Raw genomic sequence first — 13,417 nt, forward strand, 5'->3', positions numbered from 1 at the left:
GCCATGTGAGACTGGGCTGGACAGTAGGTATGACCGCCATTGTGCCTTGCCCTTCTCAGATCTGAGTTCTCATGGCCCACTTATAGTATGTGAGCCCAGAATGGTTCCTCCCTGAGGGCTTAATGTTGAGGTACTGGTTCTTAGACAATACTCAAATTGGTTCATTCACTCAAGAACTGGTTTTGTTGTTGTTTCTGCTGCTGCTGCTGCTGCTGTGTGTGTGTGTGTGTGTGTGTGTGTAGAACCAAGACCTTGAACATATATGATTTCACTGTTCCAGGTCACTTTTTTTTTTCATTTAGAGAATCAGAGAGGAGAAGGCAGGCACTGCAGTATCGTAGCTTCATCTATTGTCATAGAATTCCCCATAGTGTGTCAGGGCTTGATCATTACTTCTTTTTCTGAATCACCTGTATTTTTCATTTATTTATTTATTTATTTATTTATATCTTTATTAATTTTCTTTCACCATCCCCATCGCCAAAGGTCTATGTCCCTATCCTCACCCCCATAGATAACCACTATAGTCCTCCCCCAGTCCTAAATAAAGGTTGATATCTTGTCTTTCCTATTTGTATACTCAGTTCTGCCTATTCCACATATGAGTGAAACCATTCTGTAGTTGTCTTTAATCTCCTTACTTGCTTCACCAAACACAATCTTCTCCAGTTCCATCCACTTTATCCCAAAGGACACAATATCATTTTTCTTTATTGTTGAATAGTACTCTGTTGAGTACATATCCCATATTTTAAAATATTTATTTATTTATTCCATTTTGTTGTTTTTGTTACTATTATTGTGGCTCCTTCCTCTTTCTTTGTATGTCATATTATCTCTCTTTCTCTCTCCTATCCTACTTCCCTCTTCGATTCCTCCCAGTTCCCATTACTTACATATGAGCATCAATTCTGTGAGACATAGTACTAGGCTTTGGGGACACTCCTCACATTCCCACTGTTCCACCATCATTCACATGACCTGCCTTCTCTCCATCTGCATTTCCCTCCTAGCCACACTCTGCAAATTTATTCCCCAAGACTGAAAGGCTAGTAAGTGGTTGAGTTTTGAGACCAGAACATGTGAGTTGGAACTAAGATCCACTCCACATTGTCCCTCTCTAGACCTTTTGCTTTGAGACCCCTCTGACTACTTTAACAGATATACAAGGATGGAAACAGAGATTAGCATGGCTGGCACACAGGGCTCATATGTACTGGCTTAGAAGAATCTATTACCTCCTGCTGCCTTTAGACATTGAGCCTGAGCTAGAATGCCTCTTGACTGATGGAGGGGAGGGACACAGCTCATAATTCTCCCGTCATCTGTGATCTCTGCAGCAAATTGCTGTCTTTGCTGGATGTAAGTCCACCACCTCGGCTGTCCTGGTTCACTGCCTGCGCCAGAAGACAGAGGAGGAACTCTTGGAGACATCACTGAAACTGGTAGGTGTACCCATTCTTGGGGCTGCCTGAGCCCTTAACCTATAAACTTGACCTCAGGTTTCATCATTCTCCACTGTCTCTTTACCCCAGAAAAACTACCCACTTCTAGTGGTAGTAGTATTAACCTCTAAGGCAGCATGGAGAATCTCTTCATTTTTTCTTAAGGTAGGAAATAGCTCACACATTAACACAGCCAATGGGGATGGGTAGTGGCACACCTGGTTGAGCACACATAGTACAATGCGCAAGGACCTGGGTTTGAGCTCCCAGTCCCCACCTGTAGGGGGAAAGCTTTGCGAGTGGTGAAGCAGGGCTTCAGGTGTCTCTCTGTCTCTCTCCCTCTCTATCACCTCATTTCCTCTTGATTTCTGGCTGTCTCTATTCAATAAATAAAGATAAAAAATTTAACACAGCCAAAAGTAACATAACGAGAAGTGTAAGAATGCCCCAACTCTGTCAGCATTAACTGATTTGCTAGTTTTGTTTTCAGGTAAAATTTTGAAATACTTCATAGTGCATGTTCCCAAAGCTAACTCTGAGGATGAAGATATCAGAAGAATCTTTTCTTAGAAAGTTTAAAACAGTTTATATTGATTAGTTTAGACACTACTTTACTTATAACCCAGGATGGCCCAGATTTTCTGGGACTGCCTCAGTTATAGCTCTAAGATAACCATACATCTCCTCATTAAGTCATCCATTTCTTTTTTTCTTCTTTTTAAAAAAATATTTTATTTATTTAATTTTGGATAGAGACAGAAATCAAGTGGGGAGGGGGAGATAGAGAGGGAAAGAGACAAAAAGACACCTGCAGCCCTGATTTCCCATTTGCGAAGCTTTTCCCCTACAAGTGGGGTCCAGGGGCTTGAACCAAGGTCCTTGCATACTCTAATGTGTGCTCTTAACCAGGTGCCCCAGTTCATCTATTTTCTCATTCAATTATTCAAACTCTTATTATCAGTTAGTACACTGATCACTCCAATTCACTGATAATTTTTCACCGTTCTAGTATCAACCCATCATTCATTTTTTATCACCTGTTATCAACCATCCTATTATAAACCATTTATCTTAACTCCTTTATCCATCCCTTCTAACAGCAATGATATGATCCCTTCATCACCTTTCTACTATTTATCAGCCTTTATTCACTTATCCCTCCAGTTCACTCATATGCATTTATTGACCAATTCTATCTGTCTATCTATCTATCTATCTATCTATCTATCTATCTATCTATCTATCTATACATCCATCCATCTACCCACTTAGCCAACAATGCATCCCTTGGTTCATGCCAAGTGTATTGGGGTCTGGGTAGCAGGGTGGGTGGTAACAGGTGTGACTCATTTATGACTCTCTGATTCACAAGGCAAAATACTCAAATCTACATCATGATCTGAATGTGATGGGAACACAATCAAGGAAAGCATTTACAGTATTCCCAAGGTGACATCTGAGAATTGATGGATGGCTCTTATAGTGTGTCATCACAGAGAAGTTACAGCAGTACTCAAACCCAGAGAATATAGGACTCAGGTGCAGTGAAAATAACATGAGATGTTCTAAGTGTGAGTTTAGGAATAGCCTAAGCTCTTAGACTCCATATCTGGACCCTGAGATGAACTACTGACGTACTCCTGTGTCCCAGTGGAACTCCTCTAGCCCTGGACTCTGTCCTATTTTCATGGATTGAATATATTATCACCCCGGGTTTCTCAGGAAGGCCTTCAATTTCCAAATAAGGTGACCAATGTGGCCCAGTAATTAAATCATAAATGTTTTCTGATGTCTGGGAACAGACTAATTTATGTCAGCAATTCTTTGCATGGCACAAGAAGATCCAAATTACAATGGGAAGCTGTTAATTTGAGGAAAAGTTGAGGACCTACAAGACCATATTATCCTTCTCAAATTTTTGAGATCATTTGGAAGTCTTTTCATGATTATTCTCATGATTATATGCTCTCTCCAGCACACATGTGTGAACACACACACACACCCTTGGTTGGTAGGAGGCTACAACATAATAAAGGAAGAACTCTGACTGATCTCTTACTGAATGCTGGTCAGACCTGTTAGCTTCAAAGTCACAACAGGAACACTACAATCTTGATGAAAGCAGCACAAAAGTATGAAGCTGGAGGAGTGAAGTTCAATAAGCTGATATGAATCAAGACTTTCTTTTTTTAAATTTCTTTATTGGGGGATTAATGGTTTATGGTTGACAGTAAAATACAATATTTTGTACATACATAACATTTCCCAGTTTCCCACATAACATTTCAGCTCCTACTAGGTCCTCTCTGCCTGTGTTCCAGGACCAAATCAGGACTTTTTTTTTTTTTATTTGAAAGGTAAGGTGTTTTATTTATTTACTTTTATTTTCTAATGCAAATAAATAAGACTCATCTCAAAGTACCTTGAGCAGAAAAGTAATAACCACTATGATTTTGTTGTAACAGAATCTTCTGGTAATTAACTGTAAAATCCTGAAGCATGACTGAATCAACACACACATACACACACACACACACACACACACACACACACACACACACATAGCCACCAGGATTATTTCCAGGGCTTGGTGCCAACAGTATGAATCCACTGCTTCAGAGGCCATTTTTTCTTTTTTTTTTTTTTACTTGACAGGACAGAGAGAAATTGTGAAGGGAGAGGGAGATAGAGAGGAAGGCATCTGCAGACATGTTCATCTCTGGTAAAATGTCCCCACCCCCCACAGGCAGGGAACAGGGTCTCAAACCAGGGTCCTCATGAAGAATAAATAACTGGGTACAACTGTCCAGCCCCCATGGTACTTTTTTGAGTCATCTTCTGGCTTCACTGCTCCAGGTTGACCTTTTCAGGTACACATGTATATATGTGGAGAGAAAGGGAGAGGGAGAGGGAGAAGAGTCAGAAAGAGAGGGGAAAGGACACCACAGCATCGAAGTTTCCTTTGATGGGTTTGAATCTGGGTTACACACAACATAGCAGTACACTATCCAAGTGAGCTACTTTGCCAACCCTGTACATATGATATTAACTAAAAAAATATTTCTTTCAGCTTTTTTTTAAACTTCTGCATTAACATTCTTGGTAGGTTTGTCTCCCCTAGGAAGTTAAAGATAGCAGCACTCTAGATTTGTGAATTATCTGCTTAGAAAAATCTTTCTTGTTAAGAGAAAGTTCTGTGGAGTGAAAGTAGGCAAGAAGGAAGTTCCCCAAGGAAATACTGGGGTTTATTGCCTGGGGGACCAAGAGAAATGGGTGAAGGACAGGGCAGATAGTCTGCCTGAACCTTCCCCCATCCCACACTCGGACTCTGCAGTGGTGCCCATGGAGCAGGTGCCCTGCCCACTTCCTCTGGGCTCAGCCATGGTGGCACCGGGAGGGAGAACCTGATATCTATGGTTAACAGGTCACAAAGAACCTTTTCTTTCCCATACAGCCTTCTCACCCCACACTCTGTGACTTTGTCTTCACAGAAATTTTTCTCTGTTGACTTAGTTGGAGATCCCAGAGAGGTAAGAACCTTTGCTTTCTTAATTATGGGTTTTAAGTCTTGCTACTTTAAGCTGCAGTTAAATATGAATAAATGAATTCTTGGTAGATTTACCACAGTTCTTTGTGTTTAGGTGGTTGATGCCTGAATAAGGGTAGTAACTCCTGTAACCTAGGATAGGGCTGGACACAGGAATGGACTCATTCCTCTAATTGCTAGTTCAGGTTTCACAGTCATTACTCTGTGCCCCTTGGCTGAGATGACCCTCAGTCACTTCTTATTTAACTTCCCCCCCCTCAAATTTTTTTTCTTGTGGAAGAAGGCTGGACTAGACACTTCCAATGCAGGGAAGAAGAATTAAAAGCTAAGGATTCACCCAGGAGGTGGCATAGTATGATAACAGTGGTGAACTCAAGTATGGGGTCCCTAATTTGATCCCCAGCATCAAATGTGCCAGAGTGAATCTCTAGTTCTCTTTCTTTCCGTCTCTCATAAGTAAATAAATAAATATATAAATCTTTAATTCACTAAGCATTCAGCAAAGATTTAATGAGCATTTACTATGTACTAGGACCCAATTTAGGAGTTGGGGATATAGCAGTAAAACCAGTGAAATAGTTTTCTTGAAGTGAGGGAAGATTACAATAAATAAACAAAATGTTACTGAGCCAGGTAAAGGTAAACATTATGGGAAAAGTGGGGGATGGGAGCAGATTTGGCTAATGGTTGGAGTTTACACAGGGTTAGGAAATAGCTCAAAGAGAAAGTGACTTCAGAGCCAAGTTCTGGAAGAGAGGAGGAAATAGCTGCCAGCAAAACCTAGTGAGAGCATATTCCAGGGAAAAGCAGCTTCAAAGGCCTGTGGTAGGAGAGCAGCCTGGCTGGATGGATAGAGGGAGAGAGAAACAGGTTTGACACTGAAACAGGAGGTGGAGGGTTTTATTTAAAGGACTCAAGTTATGGTTCAAGGCCTGGTGGGGAGCAAAGGGAGTGTATGGAACAAAAGGAGTGGTATAACCTTGGAGTTTATAATAGGCCCAGTGGACTGCTGTGTTGAAATCAGAGTTGGGAAGGGCTGGGGTGGATGCACAGACATTGTTTGGAAGGCATCTGGATTCTAAGAGATCACGGCAGCTTGGATGAAGGCTCTGGCTGAGCTGCAAGAAGGAGGGGTTGGCATGTGGGTATTTATGAACCCCTAACTGATAGGCTTTGCTAATGGATATGTTGTGGGGAGGGAGAAAAGGAAAAAGAGAAAAGCATGCCATTTTTTCCTTGATCTGAGCAACATAGCAAACAAGAGTCACACAGGAGTGTCACTTGTGACCACCTGGACTCGTGATCACTGCCTTTCTCACTGAGGCTGGCTGGTCAGTTCCTTCTGGATGTACTCAGGTCAGCTTAGGTTCCTTCTCTATCTATCTATATATTTATCTGCCTCTATTTCTATTTCTTTCTTTTTTTTTTTTGCCTCCAGGGTTATCACTGGGGCTTGGTGCCTGCACTATGAATCTACTGCTCCTGAAGACTGTTTTTTCCCTTTATGTTGCCCTTGTTGTTTATCATCATTGTTGTTATTATTGTTCTTGCTGTCATTGTTGCTGGATAGTATCGAGAGAGGAGAGGAAGACAGAGAGGGGGAGAGAAAGATAGGCACCTGCATATCTGCTTCACCTCTTGTGAAGTGACTCCCCTGCAAGTGGGGAGCCAGGGGCTTGAGCCAGATCCTTACGTCAGTCCTTACACTTCATACAACATAGGCTTAACCCGCTGTGCTACTGCCCAGCCCCCTCTATTTCTATTTCTATTTCTATTTCTATTTCTATTTCTATTTCTATTTCTATTTCTTTCTCAAGTTTTTACTGTCTCCTACCTCGACTTCTCCTCTCCATTCTCATGCCTGCCACCCCCCTCCGCACTGTGCCTGACTTATCCCAAGAAACACAGGCCTTCTTAAAATACTGAACATTCGTAACGACAAAATCTTTTATTTGTCTGTTGGCACTGGAATTGCACCATTTCAAGATGGCTTTTTAAGATAGAAAGAGAGAAATAGAGGGAAAGATAGAAAGATACCACAGCACCAAAGCTTTCTCCAATGCAGGAGAAGGGATAGGAACCAGGTACGAAGTTATTCTTTAAAGACATATCTGAGGAGGGCAAGTGGTGTTGCACCTAGTCAGGCACAGACATTACAGTGTGCAAGGACCCATGTTCAAAGCCCTGGTCCCCACCCACAGGAGGGAAGCTTCACAAAAGGTGAAGCAGGATGCAGGTGTTTCTCTGTCTCTCTCCCTCCCTACCTTCCCCTCCCCTCTCAATTTCTCTCTGTCTCTATCCAATAATAAATAAATAAAAGGTTAATAAAAGAAGAAAGACAAAAATCTTAAAAAGAAAAAATAAAAGACATACCTGAGTACTTACTTGTTCTGTGCCTAAGAAGGTGCAGAAAATATACTGCATTCTCGGATCTTTTCTCCTACAATCATGGTTCTCCTCAAAGCCTAGGACCCTCATGGGACTTGTATTCCAGAGTTACACTGTCACTTTACTCAAGCCATTCCCCCTGCCTGGAAGATCATTTATTCCCCAGAGCCCACTGAAATGCCAGACTCCTCCTCCATGGCCTCTTTCTGTGTCTTCCTGAGTGAGCTGCCCACTTGCCGGCTTCTAGTCATAGCTCTGAACTGTACAGCCTCTAACCAATGGTGGTGGAATCATACCCTTCTGTTGTTAGCTGTCAAATTATGATCTGGGCCCTTGTCTTGCTGAGCCAGACTCTTCTTTTTATATTTATTTACTTTTATTTATTTACTTATTTTTGACAGAGACAGAGATAAATTGAGAAGGGAGGGAGAGATTAAAAGGGCTGCTTGTAAAGCTTTCCCCTTGCAGGTGGGGACCAGGGCTTGAACTTCAATACTTGTAATTGTAATGTGTGTGCTCAACCAGGTGTGCCACCACCCAGCCCCATGTGCCAGACTTTTTATAGAATTTCTCCCACCAGAATCCAGAATTGATCTATTACAGAGCAGACAAAGGTCCCGGGACACACAATCTCAAAGCCGCAGTCACACCTGTCACCCAGAGACAGGCTGGGGTCTCTGTGAGCAGTCTGTACTAGACTGCTTGTGTGTAATATTTGGCGCTTATAGAGGCCAAGTGCTGTGCTTAGCATTTTACATGTGTCCAGTCATTTAAGCCCCACAACACCTCCTATTACAGATGAGGAACTAGGGTACAAGTAAACAAGTGAAACTACTTTCCCAAATTACCAGCTAGTAAGTGACAGAGTCGGGTTTCAAATCCAGATAGATAGGTTCCAAAACCCATCCTCTTTACAACTGCTGTGATCAAGTGTGAAAGGTATCTACCCAGCACCAGCTTCCCAGGCAGTAACAGCTGGGTTCTGTGCTATATAATCTGGAACTGTGTGAAATTTTCTCTATCAAAACTGGATCATGTAATTAAGACATTTGATTTATTATGTTTTAATTTTTAACCTTTTTTTTAAATGTTCTACAGGCTTACCATGATGTGGAACCTCCTTGTAGATTTAAAAGTTGTAAATTAACTATTACTTTTAAAAGGTGGCAAGACCTTTTGGAATGTTCTTTACTTTTTTTCATTTCACCTTTCCCTCTTAGACTGCTTCTGCACAACTAGTTACTGGGGGTAAACTGGGTATGCTGGCATTTAAAGCCACTCCCAATTGATTTACGTTTTGGCCTCCATTTTTCATGATTTCTCCCCCTAGAGGGTGATTAAGTCACAGAAGGAAATATGGAATTTTTTTTTTTAGTTTGTCTCAGCTTATTTGGAATTCAAGATGATATATTTCACTAATTTCATGAAAATATTCACATATTTTTATATGCTAACATTGTTGAAACTGGCGACATATAATCACAATAAACACGTTTTCTTTTAAATGACATAAAAATTCATACCTCTTTTGTGACTAAATATTGTACATGGCATTAAAGTATGCTTATCTTAACCTGTTGGAGTTCAGTGCTATGCTAGATGTTGTTTAAACAATGATCTTCTTTTCTACTCTAAAGCTTTCAAGGAGTCCAGAGTGGAAGAGAAAGCAATATTTATTGAATGTCTGTCTGATGTCAAAACTATGTGTTATGCATAAATATTTTATTCTCACCATGCTATGAGGTGAGTTTTTGCTACCTTTGTATAGTCAAGGAACTGAAGCCTAAAAAGGACAGTAACAGTTAGAAAGGCCATTACAAAACTAGTATAGGTTGCTGTTCAACATAAAGCATTGGTCTTGAAAAAAAACTTACTTTTTTATTTTTTAACTATTACACTGGTATTTTAGGGAACTGTTTCTCTTTAACACCAGGTTTTTCTTACTTAGCCCATAGAACTTAGCCTTTTTTGGACAATATGAAGTTGTTTTCTGACAGCCCTTTAAAAATATGTGATCAGGAGTCAGGCGGTAGAACAGGGAATTAAGTGCAGGTGGTGCAAAGCACAAGGACCAGTGTAAGAACCCTGGTTGGAGCCCATCGGCTCCCCACCCGCAGGGGAGTTGCTTCACAAGCAGTGAAGCAGGTCTGCAGGTGTCTTGTCTTTCTCTCCCCCTCTCTGTCTTCCCCTCCTCTCTCCATTTCTCTCTGTCCTATCCAACAATGACGGCATCAATAATAACTATAACAAGGGCAACAAAAGGGAATAAATAAATAAATAAATATTTAACAAAACATGTGATCTCCAGTTAAAGACTATAGAAATGGTTTTTCTGAACTGTAGCCTTAATCTTTGTGACCAAAAGACTGGATGAGACTTGATGACCCTGAGAAGTGAATTGCTTCTTGGTGGGGCCATGGACTCCCCAAAGTAAAGGGAGCTGCTGCGGAAAGGCAGGCTGGGTGTGCGCACAGAACACCTCATTCAGTACATTGACAGTCCCTCCATCTGTCTTCTGGTGAACCAGGAAGTGGTTTTCAAAAATGTCCTGAGTTGAACAACAAAAAAATGTGTTTATTATCAGGTTTCTAACTTACTGAAAGTAGGTTTGTACCAGTCAGAGTTGACTGTCTGGAGATACAGGCTGAGATAAAGCAGATAGGAAGGCTCTGTTTTCCTCCCTTAGCCTCCCAGGGAGTAAGACTGAAAAACAGAGCAAGTCCCCTACAAACATTCTTGTTTTGACAGTCTTCTTATGCCAATGGCACTCCCTGCCAAATCAGGACTGAAGAAGGGGAAGAAGGCAGTCTACTTATTGTCATAACCTTTGCATAAGATCTGGTAGTTAAAATTTCAGTTTCTAGCAACTCTCAGACTGTGCTCAAATACAACCCCTGCTAATTTCCCCACCTTGTGTTCTGAAGGGCATTTCTTGTGTACAGGCTGTACTTAGTTTTCCATCTCTAGCCCTCTTTATTTCAAGTTCTCTTCATTTGTAAATTTAAAAAACAAAACATTATCATCTGTCAGAGGTTCTGTTTCATTTGTCTAGGGTTTTATCATCAAAATAATTCCTATTTTGATAGAAATATTTCTCATTTCTATCAGCAATTTGGGGTCTTATGGTGATAAATAATCCACTGCTTTATTTTGCAGTGATTCTTCTTTTTTTTTTAAATATTTTATTTATAAAAAGTAAATATTGCCTAAAGCATAGGATAAGAGGAGTATAACTCCACACAATTCCCACCATCAGAACTCTGTATCCCATCCCCTCCCCTAATAGGTTTCCTATTCTTTTCTTTTCTTTTTTTTTTTTTAGTGGTGAGAAATGTGCTGTTTTTATTTTATTTTGTTAGTTACTTTTACTAGATCAGTGCTTGACTTTTGCCTGTGGTGGTGCTGGGAATTTATTTTTATTTTATTTTATTTTTATTTAAGAAAGGAGACATTAACAAAACCATAGAATAAGAGGGGTACAATTCCGCACAATTCCCATAACCCGATCTCCATATCCCATCCCCTCCCCTGATAACCTTCCCATTCTATATCACTCTGGGAATATGGATCCGAAGTCATTGTGGGTTGCAGAGGGTGGAAGGTATGGCTTCTGTAATTGCTTCCCCACTGAACATGGGCGTTGACTGGTCGATCCATACTCCCAGTCTGCTTCTCTCTTTCCCTAGTAGGGTGGGGCTCTGAGGTAGCGGAGCTCCAGTACACATTGGTGGGTCGTCTGTCCAGGAAAGTCTGGTTAGCATCTTGCTGGCATCCGGAACCTGGTGGCTGAAAAGAGAGTTAACATACAAAGCCAAACAAATTGTTGAACAATCATGGACCCAAAGACTGGAATAGTGCAGATGAAGTGTTGGGGGTATTCCCTGCATGCTCTTGTGTACTTCTGCTTTCAGATATATATTTTTCCCCTAGTTTATGGGCACGGGTGAACCTATGCTCTATCTCAGGGGACCTGGACTATATCTAGTTTTGGGGACTTTATTGGGGAGTGGACCACCTGGAACGGAATTAGAGAATACTATAAAAGGAATGGTCTCACCCGAGTGATAGAGCTGAAGGGTTGTCATTCCATACCTGAAGTCTCTGGTCACAGTCTGAAGTGAAGCATGCTGGGGTGGCACTCGTTGCGTTGATTAGGTTGTGATCCACGGATGCAATATTATTTGATTTGAATTGAGAGCAGCATGCAGAAAAGTGGGCCCCACCCTAAGATTCCAGGACTAGGGGAAATATAGGCTCTATAGTGGAAATGTGAGGTTCCTGTTGTCTTAGGGTTCAAGAAGACAATGGATAGCTATTGTTATAGAATAGCTTTCCTATTCTTTAGCCCTCTGGGAGTATGGACCCAAGGTTATTGTGGGATGCAGAAGGTAGAAGGTCTGTCTTCTGTAATTGATTCCCCTTTGAACACGGGCCCTGAATGTTTTTCTTTCTTTAAATATTTATTTATTTATTTATTCCCTTTTGTTGCCCTTGTTCCTTGCAGGTGGGGAGCCAGGGGCTTGAACCAGGATCCTTAAGCCGGTTCTTGCACTCTGCGCCACCTGCGCTTAACCTGCTGTGCTACCGCCCAACTCCCTGGGCGTTGACTTTTTAATCTTTTTTTTTTTTTACTTTTATCTGAAAGAGAAAGACCAAGATTGAGTTCAGCTCTGGTTTATGGTGATACCAGGGATTGAACCTGTGACCTTTGGGACCTTGAACATATACATTTACCATATTGAGTTGTCTCCCCGATCCTTATCAATACCATGTAAGCTTCCCCCTGATTCTCCTGCTCTTTTTCTTCATCTCTGTTAAGGAATCACGTCTCATTGCACCAGAGTAAAAGACTCTGAGGTTGGAGGGTTGTATTCAGGTCCTGGAACATGATATAGAGGAGGACCTTCGAGGGGGTTGAAATGTTATGTGGAAAACTGAGAAGTGTTACACATGTCTAAACTACTGCATTTTCCTGTTGACTGTAAACTATTAATCCCCCCAATAAAGAAAAAGAGCATTTATTAGGGGGAAAAAGAATGTTTTAGGGCTGGAAAGAGCATAATGGTTATACAAGACTTTCGTGACTGAGACTCTGATGTCCCAAGTTCAATCCCCAGTCTTACCATGAGTCAGAGCTGAACAGTCTCTCTCTCTCTCTCTCTCTCTACCTGTATTTATCTCATTCAAATAAATAAAATTTTAAAAAAGAAAGGAAAAGGAATCAACTATCAATTTAGAAGTCGTGAATGTAGAGGTTCTCACTACATCCTTTAAGCAAACAATTTAGCTATTGCTCATATTTAAATGTAGATAAATAGACACAGTTGATTCTCATTAACCATACATCTTGTATTTGTGAATTCACCTACTCATTATAATGTGTTTGTAGGGAGTTGGGCAGTAGTGCAGTGGGCTAAGTGCATGTGGTGCAAAGCACAAGCATCTGCGTAAGAATCTCGGTTCAATCCCCTGGCTCCCCACCTGCAAGGGAGTCGCTTCACAGGCTGTGAAGCAGGTCTGCAGGTGTCTCTCTTTCTCTCCCCCTCTGTCTTCCCCTCCTCTCTCCATTTCTCTCTGTCCTATCCAAAAATGACATCAATAACAAGAACAATAATAACTACAACAATAAAAAAAAACAAGGGCAACAAAAGGGAATAAATAAATAAATATTTTTTTAAATATATTTGTAACCCCAAAGCACCTCTTGCCTCTTTTTTTTTTTTTTTTTGGATATCCCTATGCCTGCACAGAACAACAAAAACTTTGTAACCTGACTCTCCTGTGTCTGCATCCAAGCTCATGCAACACTCAGCATTATGGTAGTCATGAAAGTGTTAGTCACTCTCCAGTGACTAATAAGCAACCCTTTCACAGTCTGTTTAGTGCCACATTGCTTGCATTTTGTACTTCCTATTGATGGCTTTGTTGCTTTGTTTGCTTACTTTTTGTTTCATTATAGAATAATGCTCGTTCCTTTATTTCAGAAAATAATTAAAGGCAGGGAAGGGAGATATTTCATTGGTATGGTCCCAGATGG

The 13,417-nt window shown here is 41.0% G+C and overlaps 1 protein-coding gene across 2 annotated transcripts in view; it reads left to right on the plus strand.

Annotated features, from left to right (window-relative positions):
* Nucleotides 1–13,417, plus strand: part of CES1 (carboxylesterase 1) — a 561,489-nt gene that overhangs the window by 23,514 nt on the left and 524,558 nt on the right. For both annotated transcript variants that reach the window (XM_060185531.1, XM_016192378.2), the window contains exons 7-8: nt 1,341–1,445; nt 4,937–4,975. In XM_060185531.1, the coding sequence (XP_060041514.1) occupies nt 1,341–1,445; nt 4,937–4,975 (144 nt within the window). The remainder of the gene's footprint in view (nt 1–1,340; nt 1,446–4,936; nt 4,976–13,417) is intronic.

Source organism: Erinaceus europaeus, chromosome 2 (genome assembly GCF_950295315.1).
Source record: "Erinaceus europaeus chromosome 2, mEriEur2.1, whole genome shotgun sequence".
Lineage (NCBI taxonomy): Eukaryota > Metazoa > Chordata > Mammalia > Eulipotyphla > Erinaceidae > Erinaceus > Erinaceus europaeus.